We start from the raw sequence: 20,800 nt of genomic DNA, 5'->3' as shown, positions 1-20,800 counted from the left end.
AAGGTCTATAGTTCCTGGGAGGCTTGATTTTGCCGTGGTCTCTGGGAGGTTAGAGAACTGTTGGGGATCCCATGGTCATTGTCTGGGAAACAAAAGTTTATTTTTTGTTCTGCTGGGAGTCAGTGGTGGGCCGTCAGGGCCTGCAAGGCCTTCTCTGCTGGCCTAAACATCATCAGAATATATATATATTTTTAAATATATTTTCCCACAAATATGTATTAAATTATTCCCCAGAGTAAGAGTTATACTCTTCATTTCATAGCTTTCCTCTTGGTTGCACTGCTTCCAGCCCCAGGTTGAGATTTTGAGGGCTGGTCTTTATGTTAGATCTTTTATCCAATCATATTCAGCCATCATGTGTTGCCAGGGTTCTAAAATCTGCCCTCAGGCCTTCAGAATCAACAGTGTGGGCGCTTGTAGTTTATAGTGAATGGAAATGAAAATTTAGTGTCAACCAATCAGCTTTAGAGTTGGCTATTGTACGCCTTCTGGCTGGCTCCAGTGTTACACAGGAGCCAGCTAGCAGGCGTAGTGCGTGCACGTCTTTTGATTGGATTACCAATATTGAGAGGCAGGTCCTATGGAGATCTAGGAAACTGAATTTGATAAACGAATTAATTCGCGTACTACTAAGCTGTTTTTTCAACCCACAATGGCGGAAGGAGGAGAAGATATCGATTTGGTCGAGGATATAATTATAACGCCATTCTCAAGACGAACTTTTCAAGAAAAGTTAGACATTGTAAGGAGAGGTCGCCCGACGCCACAAAGCCTGTCACAGGCGGGAAAGTGCTTCGTTCGCTCGCCACTTTCAAAGTTTCAACTACGAGCGCTGTCAATGGCTCACAGGCTCCTTGGCTCCGAGAAGCACTGCAAACTGTACTGCTGGGAATGCCTATTATTTGCAAGTGATCGATTTGGTGTTTGGAAACTTGAGTTGTCTAACCAAGGCAGCAACGAGACACTAAAGTACGACTGGGCACTAACAACCAATGGTGCTTTTGAAAACCTTTGGGGACACCGGAGTGGATCAACAGCTCAAAGAACAAACGCGCAGGGCAACGGAGCTGCACAATGAAAAGGTGAAGGGAAATATTGAAAAGACTCATTGATTGTGTCATGTTTTTGGGTAAACACTGTTTACCCAAAAATGTCCATTTGTCAATTTCAAGGTGACGCAACGCCTGGTTATACTGCGTTTCTGTCTAAATGTATAGTTTCTAGAGCCATGGCATCATAATGAGGTGGATTAATTCGGGTGGGACTGTGTAGTACCTCACTGAAGGCCCAGTCCCCAGGCCCACGGCACGCCACTGCTGGGAGTATGTTTGGAGAGCTGCTTCGTAGCTATAGAAAGTCCTTGAAAAAGCAAATGGAATGGTTGTCGTGAGTACCTGAGAATTTCTTACGTTTTATATGAATTCTGTGAAAATATGATGAATTGTATGTGTCTATAATCGATTACTAGAGATTTGATAAACAACCCATATGTAGACGAACGTAGGTTTTGAGTTGGTATCTTTAATGGATAATTTGATAAAGATGAGGTTTAAGCATTATTAAACAGTCTACAAAGTCTGGGCAGTTGTCTCAGAAACTGATGGGAGTGTCCACTTTAGGGTAAGTTACCCTAACGATGTAACTATAAAACGTCCGGGTACTACAATTGAAATAAAACTGCCCTTAAGGCCTGTGGGGGGGGGGGTTCTTCCCAGTATGAGAGGAGTTGCTAGATTTATTGAATAAACCTTTTTCCATAAAGTTAGAGAGAACCAAGGTGGCTGACTAGCTGTTGATGTTGAAGAATCGTCCCGTCCACTAGGTTATACGTCACAGTGGCAGAATCACCTGAAAGACGCACATCGCTAACTGCTGACTGGAGTTGGTATCGCAGTTGAGAAAACACTCAAAAGCGACTGCCCCTAAAAACCAAAGACTCCCTTTGAAAACGGGCGATGTGGCATCAAACATTTATTATGGTGTAAAAAATGTACTACAAAGTGTAGCTAAATAAAATAACTTTGGTCATACCCACTCAGCCCGTGACGTCCAAGGACGTTGAATTACGGGCGATATCAGGTCTGTCTGTTGTGGCCGCTATTTCTCCCTAAAATAGTCATCCCAAATTGGGCTGTGTATAACTATGTAAATGTCTCTCGGACAAGGTGACTTTTATCCATATACACTCTAAAAAGTAGAGGTTCCTGGATTATCCTTTAGGGGTTCTTCAAATTGAAACTGTGGGGGAACCCCTAAAAGTTATTTGAAGAACGTTTTGTGGGAACCCCTATAAGTTCTTTGAAGAACCCTTTATCATGGTTCCTCAAAAAACCTTTTGGGGTTCATTTTTTAAACTCTCTGTCCACCCTCCCTGCATTATAAAAACATATTTAAATAATAATATTGACAATATTGATTTAAATAATTCATTGTTTATTTAGTGGCACCACAAATGTGAATTCATATTTACAAAACAATTTACCAAACAAAACACATTACAAAATTGCAAAATTTCTGCAGACATGTCAGACCATAATAAATAATACATTTACTTTGTATAGTGCTTTTCATGATATTTAAAAAATATATACAAATAATGATGTACAATAAAAATAACATACATTAAAAATGAATCATTGGTAATCTAACAATATTGTAGACTTGATGCTAAATACAGATTTTTCAGCTTTAGTGTGTATATCATATCCACTTAGTTATGTTAGGAAGTTCGCTATCTTTATTTCCGGCCCTGGTAACTTCACCCCAACTTCTCTTCTCCCCAGAACGCAGTAACTTGAGAACATATGTGTTTTTTTGACATTTTGGGGGAAAAAAAAAATACAGCCCTAGCAGAGCCCCAAGTCCCATGGGGACGTCCTCGAGGGCGTGGATGTTCACCCCATCAAAGGCCAGCGGGATTTCACTCTCATGGTGAAATGGATTTCCGCTGATGTGCAGTAAAGGAGTGAAGAGCGGTGAAATCTGTGTCAACAAAAGTAAGTAAAGATTAATACACATACAATTAACAAAGAACATAACAAATGTTCAGCTGTAGTTTTATATAAGCATGCACACCTATGTTTATGAAGAAACAGATGATTGGTGCATAGGCATACCTTGTCACGGACATAGAGGCCACTCGGGTCCTCATTGAAGAGGTAGGGCAAGAGCAGAATCACTGCTGTGGTCTCCAGTCCCAGTAAAGTAAAGCAATGATCTTACTACACTTGATCATTTTAATACAAAATACATTAGAGAAAGGGAAGGAATAAGAGCAAATACCTCTTCTGTATTGTCCTTCAGGGACTGTCAAAATAGCAGGATGATGTCCTCACCCATGCCTCGCCTCTCTACCTCTGCTAGTCCTTGAATTCTCTTTTTGTCTATATCCATTCCATGGACTTGATTCATTTCTGACAAGACCTGAAAAGATCATTTGTACACATTTGTATGCTAATAGATTTCAGTTTGTATTGACTGCTATGTAGGTTAAATGTACACTTCAAATGCAGCTGTCCTACAACATATCTGTACCTTCTTCTTGATCCCAATTGCATTGTGTCCATGTTCTGTCCTATAAGAATTTCAAAGGAAGAGAAAATGTGTCAAAGAATAGTCTTACAAGCATTAAGACACATATATATACACTGCTCAAAAAAATAAAGGGAACCCTTAAACAACACAATGTAACTCCAAGTCAATCACACTTCTATGAAATCAAACTGTCCACTTAGGAAGCAACACTGATTGACAATAAATTTCACATGCTGTTGTGCAAATGGAATAGACAAAAGGTGGAAATTATAGGCAATTAGCAAGACACCCCCAAAAAAGGAGTGATTCTGCAGGTGGTGACCACAGACAACTTCTCAGTTCCTATGCTTCCTGGCTGATGTTTTGGTCACTTTTGAATGCTGGCGGTGCTCTCACTCTAGTGGTAGCATGAGACGGAGTCTACAACCCACACAAGTGGCTCAGGTAGTGCAGTTCATCCAGGATGGCACATCAATGCGAGCTGTGGCAAAAAGGTTTGCTGTGTCTGTCAGCGTAGTGTCCAGAGCATGGAGGCGCTACCAGGAGACAGGCCAGTACATCAGGAGACGTGGAGGAGGCCGTAGGAGGGCAACAACCCAGCAGCAGGACCGCTACCTCCGCCTTTGTGCAAGGAGGTGCACTGCCAGAGCCCTGCAAAATGACCTCCAGCAGGCCACAAATGTGCATGTGTCAGCATATGGTCTCACAAGGGGTCTGAGGATCTCATCTCGGTACCTAATGGCAGTCAGGCTACCTCTGGCGAGCACATGGAGGGCTGTGCGGCCCCACAAAGAAATGCCACCCCACACCATGACTGACCCATCGCCAAACCGGTCATGCTGGAGGATGTTGCAGGCAGCAGAACGTTCTCCACGGCGTCTCCAGACTCTGTCACGTCTGTCACATGTGCTCATGTGCTCAGTGTGAGCCTGCTTTTATCTGTGAAGAGCACAGGGCGCCAGTGGCGAATTTGCCAATCTTGGTGTTCTCTGGCAAATGCCAAACGTCCTGCACGGTGCTGGGCTGTAAGCACAACCCCCACCTGTGGACGTCGGGCCCTCATACCACCCTCATGGAGTCTGTTTCTGACCGTTTGAGCAGACACATGCACATTTGTGGCCTGCTGGAGGTCATTTTGCAGGGCTCTGGCAGTGCACCTCCTGGCACAAAGGCGGAGGTAGCGGTCCTGCTGCTGGGTTGTTGCCCTCCTACGGCCTCCTCCACGTCTCCTGATGTACTGGCCTGTCTCCTGGTAGCGCCTCCATGCTCTGGACACTACGCTGACAGACACAGCAAACCTTTTTGCCACAGCTCGCATTGATGTGCCATCCTGGATGAACTGCACTACCTGAGCCACTTGTGTGGGTTGTAGACTCCGTCTCATGCTACCACTAGAGTGAGAGCACCGCCAGCATTCAAAAGTGACCAAAACATCAGCCAGGAAGCATAGGAACTGAGAAGTTGTCTGTGGTCACCACCTGCAGAATCACTCCTTTTTTGGGGGTGTCTTGCAAATTGCCTATAATTTCCACCTTTTGTCTATTCCATTTGCACAACAGCATGTGACATTTATTGTCAATCAGTGTTGCTTCCTAATTGGACAGTTTGATTTCACAGAAGTGTGATTGACTTGGAGTTACATTGTGTTGTTTAAGTGTTCCCTTTATTTTTTTGAGCAGTGTATATTAAATAAATATTGAAAGATAAATGGCATCGACATACAATTGCATGCAAAATAGAAGAACATATTAGAGAAAGCACTAGCCAATACAGTACTGCCATATAGGCCTAATATCACATTTCAAGATATCTTTGTACACAAATTGTTCAATATTTCATCAGACTGACTTGAAAGATTATACGCAACATTTTGCTGCGTGGCAATACTGTGTTTGGATTCTGAAGTGCATGTATACAAAAGAGGTAGTCTAGACACTGTATTAATACCATTATGCATTTGAATCCCATCTACAGCTACCATCTAAGATATTAATTTCCCTCCACAAGGGGGCGTACATGTAACGTTTCCAAAATGGGATAGTATTGTACATGTAAAGTTTCAAAATGGGATAATATTGTCCATGTAACGTTTCCAACATGGGATAGTATTGTCCATGTAACGTTTCCAAAATGGGATAGTATTGTCCATGTAACGTTTCCAAAATGGGATAGTATTGTCCATGTAACGTTATGCCCCCTTGTGAGTTAATAGTATTGCATGCTGTAGCAGGCTATATAAAGAGGAAGCCCTCCATTGACGATTCAGTTCGTTGTAACATCTCGTCTGGACAGGTCACCGTCCTTAGTTAGTTAGTTAGTTAGTTAACGAAACTAAAGTTAGCTAGTTCATTCTCACAAAAGTGAGAACTGCTCTATATTGGAAACTTACGTTAATGAGTGTAAAGCCACGTTGGCTTTATGGAAACGATATACCATATATGGGAAAGAATATAGTTGAGGGAAATAATCCAAACCTAGTTGTGCCTAGTTAGGACATAACGTTAGCTAGCTAGATAACGGTACTGTACTGTAGCTCATACAACGCCGACGGTCAAACCCGGCTTTCTAATATTTACGGTAATTAACTATAGTAACGTTATGGAAGCTATTCACAGAAAACCGTTATTCATTATTAGTATGTTATATTATTATATAAATCATTTTGAGACGTATTCAGAGCCAAACATCAACCCAAACTTAACCTTTTTAACTTGTTGTCGCATCCAAACTTGCCACCATCGTTTTCAGTTGTAATTGCGAAGTTCCCGGAGGAAGTCCAGCAACAACGGAGGTTCCTCGATGAACCCACCTTCTAACATGTTCTTTGAAGAACCTTTTGGGGCTGTTTTTCATTGACCAAGAACCGTACGGTTCTTAGGGGATCTGAGAACAATTCCAGTTGAACCCTTCATTTTTAGAGTTGTAGTCAGCTCTATTTACTCTCAGATTCAAAACATGATGATTAGCATCAACGATCAAGTCAGCTGCTGCTGCTCCAATACAGTATGAGGTGAGACGATGAACTGACGTTGAATCATAATTAAAATGAATTAGTGAAACTGTTAAACATTAGTATATGGCATATTACATATATTACTCTATTGTTATCATATAGAAACATCATGGAATATTGTACATCAAATTAGCATCAACATACATTATTGTTTCATTCAATTTCACATAATAAGGATATTTCATATTTTCAAGTTCAGAAGTCAGAACCCATCACCTGCTATGTAAAAGAGACAGAAGAATGCACAATGGTCAATGCTATCCGGGATCCTTGGGACATCCCTACTCTAAACCCTACCGTAACCATTTTAAATGTTAACTTCAATGGGCTAGGGACATCCCAAGGATGTATCTCTACCTGAAAATACATGATCTAAGTGATTGATAGTTGGTATTCAGCAGTCATAAAACCTTATTTACTTTAATGAACTACTAAAATAGTGATTTTGTCAGACAGCAGCTCTACACTTTATTGACTGACTGATCCTCCCATCCCTCCTCAGCCTTCCTCTCCTCTGAAGACCCAGTCAGGGTGGAGCTCAGTCAGGGAGCTGTTGAGGGACTGGTTAGGAAGAACACTTCTACAGCCAGAGAGGTGAGGTCACACATGGTTTAGATGGTAAATATTTATGTCCCCTTAGCGGTTCATCACGTCAGCAAACAGGAATATGTTCCATCTATGTTTATTAACATTAGTGCAAATTGTCCACTGATATTGGTGTAATTTCTCACCCCTTTTGGCTGTATGAAAGTTAATTTCCCCTCAGGCACACACATTTGTTCTTTGTTATTACCCGAGCCACTGCCTGTTCAGCCCGCTATCATCCAGAAGGTGAGGTCAGTACAGGTGCATCAAAGCTGGGACCGAGAGACAGAAGCTGTTTTTCCATCACTAACACAGAGAGGCTGCTGCCTACATACAGACTTGAAATCATTGGCCACTTTAATGAATGGAACACTAGTCACTTTAATAATGTTTACATATCTGGCATTACTCATCTCATATGTATATACTGTATTCTACTGTATCTTAGTCTATGTATTACTCATCTCATATGTATATGCTGTATTCTATCCTATTCTATTGAATCTTAGTCTATGTATTACTCATCTCATATGTATATACTGTATTCTATCCTATTCTACTGTATCTTAGTCTATGCCGCTCTGACATCGCTCGGCCAAAGATTTATATATTCTTAATTCCATTCCTTTAGATTGTGTGTATTGTTAGATATTACTGGACTGGAACTAGAAACACAAGCATTTCGCTACACCTGCAATAACATCTGCTAAACAAGTGTATGTGACAAATAAGGTCATGTGTAAAATATTATTTTCCCCACTCATTCACCACACCTCTTTACTTTGCTTATTTATATTCAGTGGCCTGACTGCATCCAGACTATGTCAAAGGCCCATCCTGGTAGATCTGAACCTAATGCAGCTTGAAGTGATCAGATGACAGAAGTCACATTTAGGTGCCAAGTGTAACTGAGGCTGTAGATGCTCCATATCCATTACTTTGAGTGTTTTATATAATATGACTAAATGTGTTTATTTCTGTTTTGCAGGGGCAATCAAGAAATGGAACAGCAAGGCCACAGAACATGACATAAGCAGAGCTGTGGGAGACCACCTCAAGCCACTGGTAGAGCCGGGGGTGGTGTTTACCACTCCACCACGCCTTCAGCAGGCTGGAAAAGTGGGATCGATCTGTTTGTTTCAGTTTTCAGTAGTTGAATCCTTTGAGGTATTGTTGATTTCAACATTTTTAATTTTCAACAAATGCACTAGGTTGGTTGAAAAGTGATACTAAACGTACATACCATGCACTATGTTGACATAGTGGAAGATATACTGAATTTATACTGTTTTTCATACTAAGATGAACCAAGATATGTATTGCTTTTGCACATATTTGTTCATTGGTTTTGCAAGAGTCTGTTGATTGGTCAATCATTGGGTTAATTTGTTTTACAATATGTTCAAATCAAATGAAGCTTTATTTATACAGCACATTTCAGACATGGATGCAACACAATGGCTTCACAGGAAAAAACAAATGAAAAACAATGAAAATGAACTGAAATATTTACTACAAGGAACAAAAAAAAACAGAAGAATAACAACTGAAAGTCTAATGGGCATTCTAAGGAAAATCCATTGATAATCTTAACAATTACAGCCTGACTGATGCTATTAGATTGCTGGGTGGGGGAATTTCATATATACAGTGCATTCAGAAAGTGTTCCCACATTTTGTGTTACATCCTGAATTTATAATGGTTCCCCCTTGACTTGTCCCACATGTTGTGTTACAGCCTGAACGTATAATGGTTCCCACATGTTGTGTTACAGCCTGAATGTATAATGGTTACCCCTTGACTTGTCCCACATGTGTTACAGCCTGAATGTATAATGGTTCCCCCTTGAATTGTCCCACATGTTGTTGTGTTACAGCCTGAATGTATAATGGTACCCACATATTGTTGTTACATCCTGAATGTATAATGGTTCCCACATGTTGTTGTGTTGCATCCTGAATGTATAATGGTTCCCACATGTTGTTGTGTTACATCCTGAATGTATAATGGTTCCAACAGGAAGATGTAACACTGGGTGGTCTTGATCTTTAGTCCTACATGGAACACAGCACAGACTGCCTCCCATCACAGGAGAAACTGTGTACAGAAGTACAAAGGTATTTTATAGCCAAGATACACCCCTTTCAACCTACATGACGAACAACAGATGTATAGAACGGGTCACAAGGTTAAGATTTGTATGAAAGACACTTATAATTCTCAGCAGACAGTATCTGCTGTAAAAACACTACTCTTTGTGTAGGGACCAGGGTCTGGCCCTGGGGTCATCTCTCCCTGCTCCCATATAGAACAGCAACATTAACTCATGCTCTGGAATGCGGTCTCTTTATGTTTCATCACCCAAAAGACATTGTAAATCTCCTGTCAGTGTTATCTCCCAGAGGCCCATCCTCAGTAGAACACACAGACACAATAGTTCTAAGAACCCTCTATTCTGTTGCATAAAACAACCATTTGATGCCATAAAAGTATTATAACATACTCTTGCAATTTTGGCTCTGTGTCCACTGAAAGTTGACTAGTAACAACTGGGACATAAAAAAGACACCCACCATGAGACCCACTAAATCTGCCCAAGAAGAGGCAAACAAAAGAACTGGTGTAACACATACTGACTAACGAGGTGACACCAATCAGTGCGTCCTATGTGCTAACGAGCTATACGTGCTAGTAACACCTTCCCCTTTTAAGAAAACAATAAATATCCTATATTTTTGTTGGAAAAGTTTGCACACCACCAACAGAAAACAACTTCCATTTCACATTATAATCAACTACAATGCTTCACCTTCTACAATATTAACATGGTGTCTACTGGCTGTCAACAATTAAAAACAAGAAAAAACATTTATTTCTAAATAATAATATACAATAGTATTATTTCTCACCTTTTTCTTTCTATAGAATCCTAAAACTAATTTTGAAAAAAAACTCCACTAGCTTCTAGAACTCTCGTCCCCTTGGAACGAATGCAAACAAAACTCATCTCCAATACGGAAAAACTTCAGTCAAAATAAATTGTGATGCACTGGCTAAAAACAAAACAAAACCTTTTGACTGCCCACCCTTGAGACAATCAGCAACCAAATACTCCTACAATGTTTGATATAATAAAAAAACTCCTTCATGCATGTATTTTCTGATGTTTAATCAGATATCTTTTATCAGAGTATCTCTTGTCACATTGATCACAGCTATAAGGTTTCTCTCCTGTATGTGTTCTCTGGTGTGATATCAGGTGGCTTGACTGAGTAAAACTTTTCCCACATTGAGTACAGCTATAAGGATTATTTCCTGTGTGTGTTCTCTGGTGAGTAGTTAGCTGGCTAGATGTAGTAAAACTCCTCCCACATTGAGCACAGCTATGAGGTTTCTCTCCTGTGTGTGTTCTCTGGTGTGATATCAAGTGGCTTGACTGAGTAAAATTCTTCCCACATTGATCACAGCTATAAGGTTTCTCTCCTGTGTGTGTTCTCTGGTGTGATATCAGGGTGTGAGGCCAAGTAAAACTCTTCTCACATTGACTACAGCTATAAGATTTCTCTCCTGTGTGTGTTCTCTGGTGTGATATCAGGGTCTGTGGCTGAGTAAAACTCTTCCCACATTGACCACAGCAATAAGGTTTCTCTCCTGTGTGTGTTCTCTGGTGTACCATCAGATTGTTAAATGTAGTGTAACTCTTCCCACATTCATCACAGCTACAGGGTTTCTCTCCTGTGTGTGTTCTCTGGTGTGATTTTAATTGTCCTGAGAGAAGAAAACTCTTTCCACAGTCAGAGCAGCTAAAAGGTTTCTCTCCTGTATGGATTTTCTGATGTACTTTAACAACTTTTGAGGAGGTGAATCTCTTCCCACATTGAGCACAGCTATAAGGTTTCACTCCTGTGTGTATTCTCTGGTGTGATATCAGGATGGTTGACTGAGTAAAACTCTTCCCACATTGATCACAGCTATAAGGTTTCTCTCCTGTGTGTATTCTCTGGTGTGATTTCAGGCTGGTTGACTGAGTAAAACTCTTCCCACATTGAGTACAGCTAAAAGGTTTCTCTCCTGTGTGGATTCTCTGATGAATTGTAATGCCTGATGAGGTGAATCTCTTTCCACAATCAGAGCAGCAGTGAGTTCTCTTCCCTTTGGATCTCTGCTGGTGTTTCTTGAGGTGTTCTAATGTGGAGAGACTCTTCTCTGCCTTGTCAGCATCATGAGGTTGTTGAGGCTCCCCAGAGGATCCACAATAGTCACGTCTCTCTCCTGTGTGAACAACAAAGTCAGACAGATGGTTAAAGGTCCACAACAGCAGAACTCCACTGTAAAAGGTGATGCCGACAGCGTAGCCATGACGTTGTACAACAATTGACGTCTGTAATGAATGTTAAAATTATTTAACAAATGTCTTAAAATGAGAAAGAAGTCATATTTTCATCTTGTTTTCACATTAGTAGTAACATTGATGATTGTAGGCTAGAAAAAAGTTATTTAAGTTGTTGAAATCCTAAGCAGTGTGCCAGACAACGTTTGGTTTCCAATATAGGCCCCTTTCTGTGTTTGCTAAAATTGCACCACGAGGGCGATGCACACGCAATTTGGTTGCAGAAACTCCTCCATGCTAATGAGGAAACCGCTAGTTTGGATGTAGCATCTCTGCCTGGAGCAAAAATGGTGAGCGAAGATGTGTTTTTCACAATGTATTCTGAATATTACAGCACACTATCAGTGCAAGATCAGGAGTGCTACTAAAGGAAACTTACATGAACTTCTTCAGTCTATTTAAACTCACATTCTTAAGCCTAGATGTCCCACTAGCTTGAAACTTCCAGTGAAACTGGAGGGCGCGCAATTCAAATGTATAATCATAAAAATTATGGATATTATACATTTAGGTACATATGCAGTTGAAGTTAGAAGTTTACATACACCTTAGCCCAAAACATTTAAACTCAGTTTTTTCACAATTCCTGATATTTAATCCTAGTAAATATTCCCTGTCTTAGGTCAGTTAGGGTCACCACTTTATTTTAAGAATATGAAATGTCAGATTAATAGTAGAGAGAATGATTTATTTCAGCTTTTATTTCGTTCATCACATTCCCAGTGGGTCAGAAGTTTACATAAACTCAATTAGTATTTGGTAGCATTGCCTTTAAACTGTTTAACTTCGGTTAACTTCTACTTCATCACAATCCCGGATCCGGGAGCACCCCCATCAGTAAAAAAGCTGACTAGCATAGCCTAGCATAGCGTCACAAGTAAATACTAGCATCTAAATATCATTAAATCACAAGTCCAAGACACCAGATGAAAGATACACATTTTGTGAATCCAGCCATCATTTCTGATTTTTAAAATGTTTTACAGGGAAGACACAATATGTATTTCTATTAGCTAACCACGATAGCAAAAGACAACTTTTTTTCCCCACCATTTTTTTCCTGCATAGGTAGCTATCACAATTTCGACCAAATAAAGATATAAATAGCCATTAACCAAGAAACAACTTCATCAGATGACAGTCTGATAACATATTTATTGTATAGCATATGTTTTGCATATGATGTCTTTAACACCTATATCGAATAAAATCAGAGCCGGATATATCTAAGGCCTATAACGGGAGCTTCCCAGAACGCCATCCTGAGGTCTGTCTTGCGTCATGGCGAATGATGAAAAGAGTGCACCCCACGTTCCCAGACCCTTTATATGGCCTCAGATCTGCCTAGCAACTCCATTCCAATTCTCACTATTTGCTGACATCTAGGGGAAGGCGTATGCAGTGCATCTCGACCAATAGAAGACATGCAAATTAATAAACTGACCCCAGAACAGCCTGCCTGATTTCAGATTTCTCACTTCCTCACAGGAAGTTTGCTCCAACTTGAGTTCTGTTTTACTCACAGATATAATTCAAATGGTTTTAGAAACTAGAGAGTGTTTTCTATCCAATAGTAATAATAATATGCATATTGTACGAGCAAGAATTGAGTACGAGGCAGTTTAATTTGGGAACGAAATTTTTACAAAGTGAAAACAGCACCCCCTATTGAGAAAAGGTTAAACAATTCGGGTAGCCTTCCACAAGCTTCCCACAATAAGTTGGGTGAATTTTGGCCCATTCCTCCTGACAGAGTTGGTGTAACTGAGTCAGGTTTGTAGGCCTCCTTGCCCGCACACGCTTTTTCAGTTCTGCCTACACATTTTCTATAGGATTGAGGTCAGGGCTTTGTGATGGCCACTCCAATACCTTGACTTTGTTGTCCTTAAGCCATTTTGCCTCATCTTATGGAAGTATGCTTGCGGTCATTGTCCATTTGGAAGACCCATTTGCGACCAAGCTTCAACTTCCTGACTGATGTCTTGAGATGTTGCTTCAATATATCCACATAATTTTCCTCCCTCATGATGCCATCTATTTTTTGAAGTGCACCAGTCCCTTCTGCAGCAAAGCACCACCACAACATGATGCTGCCACCCCCATGCTTCACGGTTGGGATGGTGTTCTTCTGCTTGCAAGCTTCCCCCTTTGTCCTCCAAACATAACGATGGTCATTATGGCCAAGCAGTTCTATTTTTGTTTCATCAGACCAGAGGACATTTCTCCACAAAGAACGATCTTTGTCCCCATGTGCAGTTGCAAACTGTAGTCTGGCTTTTTTATGGCGCTTTTGGAGCAGTGGCTTCTTCCTTGCTGAGCGGCCTTTTAGGTTGTCGATACTCGTTTTACTGTGGATATAAATACTTTTGTATCGGTTTTCTCCAGCATCTTCACAAGGTCCTTTGCTGTTGTTCTGGGATTGATTTGCACTTTTCATACCAAAGTACGTTCATCTCTAGGAGACAGAACGCGTCTCCTTCCTGAGTGGTATGATGGCTGCGTGGTCCCATGGTGTTTATAATTGCGTACTATTGTTTGTATAGATGAAAGTGGTACCCTCAGGCATTTGGATATTGCTCCCAAGGATGAACCAGACTTGTGGAGGTCTACAATTGTTTTTCTGAGGTCTTGGCTGATTTCTTTAGATTTTCCCATGATGTCAAGCAAAGAGGCACTGAGTCTGAAGGTAGGCCTTGAAATACATCCACAGGTACACCTCCAATTGACTCAAATTATGTCAATTAGCCTATCAGAAGATTCTAAAGCCATGACATCATTTTCTGGAATTTTCCAAGCTGTTTAAAGGCACAGTCAACTTAGTGTATGTAAACTTCTGACCCACTGGTTGAGTAATCCACTCGTTCAACATGCAGACAAAGAAATCCAAAAAGCTATCCTCAGATACCCTAAATGTAATCAAACTATAATATTTCTTACGGAAAGAAGTATGTCCAATAGGAAACCGATTTTAGCAGGTGCGTCCTGTCTTCATGTCGTGGGTGCAAACACGAATTTCCAAGACTGTGTCCCTGTACTAAAACTGATATTTCTTATTCGTTTTGGAAGTTACAAGCCTGAAACCTTGAACAAAGACCGCTGACACCCTGTGAAGCCATAGGGATTGCATCCTGGGAGCAAACTTCCAGTATGCCCTTTCTCTTGCAATTCTAAGAGGATGGTCTCTCAACAAAAACATTTTTTTTTAATTTTTTTTAGATTTTCTTTAACATTTCTACAAACTTTAAAGTGTTTTCTTTCCAATGGTACCAATTATATGCATATCCTGGCATCAGGGCCTGAGCAACAGGCAGTTTACTTTGGGCATGTCATTCAGGCGGAAATTGAGAAAAAAGGGGCCTAGCCCTAAGTTAAGCTCTGTCTATTCACTAGTTCACCAACGTGGGGGAAAACTCAGGGGAGTAACCTCCATTTACAGCACAGGTGTCAAACTCATTCCACGGGGGGCCGAGTGTCTGCGGGTTTTCGCTCCTCCCTTGTACTTGATTGATGAATTAACATCACTAATTAGTTAGGAACTCCCCACACCTGGTTGTCTAGGGCTTTATTGAAAGGAAAAACCAAAAACCTGCAGACACTAGGCCCTCCGTGGAATGAGTTTGACACCCCTGATTTACAGGTTGATTATGAGTGCATTTCACATTACTTTTGGATTATAATTGTAAGGCTTGAATCACCTGCTTAATATGTTTGTGTTATTGTCGCAAATCAACTGATTTATAGTTAAACACTTCAACTAGAAAAATGCTCTTTGGCTAGCTTTGCCATCAGCCTGACAATAAGGGTTTGTAAGTGTTTGCCAAATTGGCCCATAACTTCACCTAACAATAACATAGACCTACTGTAGGACCCATAAGGCCACCAAACAACAAATATACCTATGTCGTGATGTTTGTCATTTGATAGTCATTCAGAAAATTATTTCTTGAATCAGCTGTGAATAGTTGAACATGTGACTGTAACTAAACAGCTACAGTATTAAGAATGATGTGTAATTATTGAAGAACCACGTTAATGACAGTATCCATTTGGGTGTTGTCAGAGAGAATAAAGTAGACGGCACATGTTTGATTTATGACCCTATGTCCAGATGACGTGTGCATGCCCATATTTGGGCATCCGGTCAGGACATCCTGGCGGGAAGTTATCACATGCTCTAGGGAGTGCCAATATAGGGGCATCCTGTCAGGACATCCTGTTCCTGTTCTCACGCCTTAGAGTGAGTGTTAATTTATGTATATAATGCATCTATTCCTTTGAAGTTGTCATGATGATTGATCCCCCAGGTGTACATGCACCGAACATCCATAGGCTGGAGCCACCTGGAAGCTCGGTGCATGTACAAATAAAGAGAACTAAATAGGAAACTCGTCAGTGTGTTAGGCCGAGAAACATTATTTAGATATTTGTTTTATTGTTGTTGAAAGCTTGAAATGTACACAATGAGAAGGGACCTTGTTTCTAACAACCCTGTAGAGACACACACACACAATCCCCCTTGCAGACATTCCTGCTTCATAGACAACAACCCTAAGGGCAATAAAATAGGGTGGGTGTGGGGCCATACTCTTTGAAATGTTCAAACACATCCCCCCTGTTCAACGAGGTCCCTAGACATCAATCATCATGACTACTTCAAAGGAATAAATGCATAATATACATAAATTAACACTCACTCTAAGGCGTGAGAACAGGAAAAGGATGTCCTGGCAGGATGCCCCTATATGGGCATAACCACGTGATGACATCCTGGCGGGAAGTTCTGACCGGATGCCCAAATATGGGCCTGCACACGTCATCCGGACATAGGGTCATAAATCAAACGTTTGACGTGTGCCGTCTACTTTATTCTCTCTCTGTTGTCAATCAACTTCAGATAACTCTCGGTTAAAACCATTGCTAAATCCAAACTCTGAAATGATTTATAATTTCTGATGAAAACTGTTTTCCCAGCGTAACATAAGGAGACACTAAATGTTAGGTAGTTCGAGTGCATTTCAGAGATCCGAATATAAAAAACTGTTTGACAACAAGATCCCATATTTAAGATGACTTCTTATCCTTTGCAAAAATAGCCTAAAGCTGTGTCTGTCCCGAACTCACTGGAAAACTGAGGGCCCAGAATATTTGATACAATGTCGCAAGCTTGGTATCGCAGGTTTCAGCTGACCCAGTTGATAGAATGTTTCAAGTTCGTGCAGCCAATGTGATTTATAGAATATTTATTTTTTATCCTGATATTTTCTACCTGCAATGTTTTTATTTGTTGGCTTTATGTAGGTTATTTTTACATAGTTGGCAATGGCAATACAATTTTATTTTAGATTTGTATAATTTTCTTCTTCTGGTTAGGTTATATGGATGACTGGCTCCCTCTAGTAATTTGTCTATCTGTAATTATTTAATCAAACAGTGAGCTTAAAGCATCAGACAAGTTATGTACATATAGTTGATTTTATAAAAACACATGGGGCGATTGGTAGAAAGAACGGTTGACCAAGATTTATTTTAGTTGGGGACAGCACAAGAACATGATTTTGGGGCTCCTGAGTGGCGCAGCGGTCTAAGACACTGCATCTCAGTGCTCGAGGCATCACTACAGAAACAGCCTGGATTCGAACCAAGCTATCACAACCGGCCGTGATTGGGAGTCCCATAGGGCGGTGCACAATTGGCCCAGTGTCGTCCGGGTTAGGCAGTCATTGTCTATAAGAATTTGTTGTTAACTGACTTGCCTAGTTAAATAAAGGTTACATTTAAATAATTAAGTGTTTTTTGACAAACCATTTTTTACAAATCCGTCAAGGAACCAACTTTGAGAAGGTTCAAAAACAAAAGATTCAAACCAATTCATGAATGGAATTGAATCTACGTATGTTTTGCCTTTAATATAACGGCATGAAAAAAAACATTGGCTGAATATTATATATCTAAGACACTGCATCTCGGTGCTCAAGGCTACAGACTTAGTTACAAGCCCTTAACCAACAAAGAAGTCAAGAAAAATGAGTGTTAAGTAAAAAATACAAAATAAAAGTAACATAATTTAACAGCAGCAGTAAAATAACAATAACAAGGCTATATACAGGGAGTACCGGTACAGAGTCAATGTGCGGGGGCACTGGTTAATCGAGGTAACATGTACATGTAGGTAGAGTTATAAATGCCTATAAATGTTAAACTGTCGTACCCCATCAGAACCCAAAATATACACTTTTTCTTACTCGATATAAACACAGAATAAAAGGAGCAAGCAGGTATGACTTTCTCTTTTATTTTGAGCCCACGGGAAGAAGGCACCAGAACCTACCGTGCTAACGCGTTCCCACTAGATAACACAACCACACAGTGCATGAAAAGCATGAGGTGTGGCTAACGTTTGCACGCTTTCGCTAGCTACCAAGCTAACATACAAACTCGGTTGAACAGAGTAGATCCTCCATTATGACGTTGAGAAATAGTGCATTGTGGGTAGTGTAGAAGACCCCTCTTTTACGCTGCTGCTAATCTGTTTATTATCTATGAGTCACTTTAAGTGATTTCTTAAAGAAACAATGGGTACATATCATTAATGTATAAGTACCAAAATGGATGTAACAACTGCTGATTACCCCTTTAAGACTACATATTGGGCTAATCTAATATGAGATATTGAGGACTACAGTATTTCAGGCATTGTCATTGGATGCATTTGATCAATTGTTAACGTTTTGTTGATGGTCCACTATTGATGTTCTACACGTTACAGTGTAGCTTCAGCCATTCCTACAGAACAACATTAAAGTGTAGAACTCCTTTACTGCACATTGGTTCAACGACTGCAGACAGAGACGGTACTTACTGGTGTTAAACAGATCTCCAACCTCCCCTTCCTCATCCATTGTGACAGTAATCTCCCCCTCCTCCTCTTTCACTCCAAAAACTGCATCCTCCTCTTTCTCTGCCACCTCTTCTTTTACTGTAACATCCTCCTTCTCTTTCACTCTGAACGCGTCTTCCTCTTCTTTCACTGAAACGTCTTTCTCTTCTTCTTTCACTGTAACAGCCTCACCCTCTACTTGTTTTTGTATTGTAACATCTTTCTCTTCCTTCTCCTCTTTGGGGAGTGCTTCTTTCTCCGTCCAGCAGACCGCCTCTTCTTGAGCAGGAGGAGAGTAACTAAGTGAACTCATGGTCGGGGATGTTAGCTAGCTAGCATTAGCGACTAGCCTAGTTCTAAGATAACTTAGCAAACCAGATAGCTGACAAACAACGTAAATATATAATTAAATGGGCCAACAAGTACATACGACAGAAGTGTGTTTAATACACAGCGACTAATATACACCAAAACATTGTAAAGAGCGTGAATGTTGTAGCTATGTTTGCTCGAAAGCTACCGAGGTGTCGACTAGTGTTGTTGTTGAGGACGTCCGTCCACTAGATTAGACGTCAACTAGCAGCATCGCCTGAACCTAAAAGACGCACATCGCCATCTGCTGACTGGAGTGGGCAACGCAGTTGGGGAACCAAAAGTTTTATTTTTCTTTATTTCATAAAAGGTTAATATTATATTAAGTCGTTCAAAGAGAAGCATGTGTTTGATTGATTCGTTTTAATGAGTGAGAATTTAAAACAAACTTTACACACCACTACATATTTGCATTGATCCACACTTCTGACATGGATCATTTTGTACCCCAGAGGCATATCTTTTATCATAGCAAAATGTGTTTATTCAATTCTTCAAATTGTTTCATGACTTTGTCAATCAACTGGTTCTTATTAAATCTAAATCATCGTTTAGTGTTTCTGTATCAAAATGGACTTATAACAAATGCAAATCCTTTGGAGTCATTTTGACCCCAGGCAAAAGCACCTTTGATAAATAGGACATTTATTTCAAATCAAAATCGAATCACATTTTATTGGTCACTTACACGTGTTTAGCAGATATTTTTGATGGTGTAACAAAATTCTTGTGTTTCTAGCTCCGACAGTGCAGTAATATCTAACAAGTAATATCTAACAATTCACACAATATACCAAAAACAACAACAAAACAAAAACAGGTTTTTGAAAAAAAGGGGCGTATCCTTAAGAGGTTTTAATCATTGCTACATAAAGGCCTGATTAGTGGAGTGCTGCAGAGATGATTGTCCTTCTGGAAGGTTCTCCCATCTCCACAGAGGAACTCTGGAGCCTGTCAGAGTGACGATTGGGTTCTTGGTCACCTCCATGACGAAGACATTCTCCCCAATTGCTCAGGTTTGGCCAGGTGGCCAGCTCTAGGAAGAGTCTTTGTGGTTTCAAACTTCATCCATTAAAGAATGATGGTGGCCACTGTGTTCTTGGGGACCTCCGATGCTACAGACATTTTTGGTACCCTTCCCCAGATCTGTGCCTCGACACAATTTGTTTTACCATTATCTGCATTGTAGAATAATAGTGAAGACATCAAAACTATGAAAAGTTATGGAATCATGTAGTAACCAAAAAAGTGGTAAACATTTCCAAATATATTTGAGATTTTTCAAAGTAGCCACATTTTGCCTTGATGACAGCTTTGCACACTCTTGGCATTCTCTCAACCAGCTTCACCTGGAATGCTTTTCCAACAGTCTTGAAGGAGTTCCCACATATGCTGAGCACTTGTTGGCTGCTTTTCCTTCACTCTGTCCAACTCATCCCAAACCATCTCAATTAGGTTGAGGTCGAGGGATTGTGGAGGCCAGGTCATCTGATGCAGCACTCCATCACTCTCCTTCTTGGTCAAATAGCCTTTACACAGCATGGAGGTTTGTTGGGTCATTGACCTGTTGAAAAACAAATGATCGTCCCACTAAGCGCAAACCAGATGGGATGGGGGACCGCTTCAGAATTGCTGTGTAGCCAGACTGGTGTGTTCCTTTCCAAATCATGTCCAAGCAAGCTGTAGAAAACATCTCAATGATGATCAATGGAACAGTATGCACACCTGAGCCAATTTCAAGTCTCATAGCAAATGGTGTGAATTCTTATTTAATAGGTATTTCTAGTTTTTATATTTTAATAAATGTGACATTTGTCTCCAAAAACCTATTTTCTCTTTGTCATTATGGGGTATTGTGTGGTAGACTGATGAGGATTTTTATTTATTTAATCTTATTGTATAATAAGGCTGTAACGTAACAAAATGTGGAAGACTTAAGTGGCAAAAAAAGAGGGTTAAAGACACGTATCTCTCAGATATAGCGACAGACACTCAGAACAAACTTCCTTAAGATGTTTTGGCGGAAAA

General features: G+C 40.4%; 1 protein-coding gene across 1 annotated transcript; it reads right to left on the bottom strand.

Annotated features, from left to right (window-relative positions):
- Nucleotides 1–10,167: 10,167 nt before the first annotated feature.
- On the bottom strand, nucleotides 10,168–11,262 carry LOC120032967 (zinc finger protein 180-like; the record flags this gene model as incomplete). Its single annotated transcript, XM_038979244.1, has 1 exon — nucleotides 10,168–11,262. A coding segment is annotated over one exon (984 nt), but the record flags the coding sequence as incomplete, so codon positions are not given.
- Between the last annotated feature and the right edge of the window lie 9,538 nt (nucleotides 11,263–20,800).

Source organism: Salvelinus namaycush, chromosome 39 (genome assembly GCF_016432855.1).
Source record: "Salvelinus namaycush isolate Seneca chromosome 39, SaNama_1.0, whole genome shotgun sequence".
Taxonomy (NCBI): Eukaryota; Metazoa; Chordata; class Actinopteri; order Salmoniformes; family Salmonidae; genus Salvelinus; species Salvelinus namaycush.
This window is presented reverse-complemented; position numbering and strand designations above follow the sequence as displayed.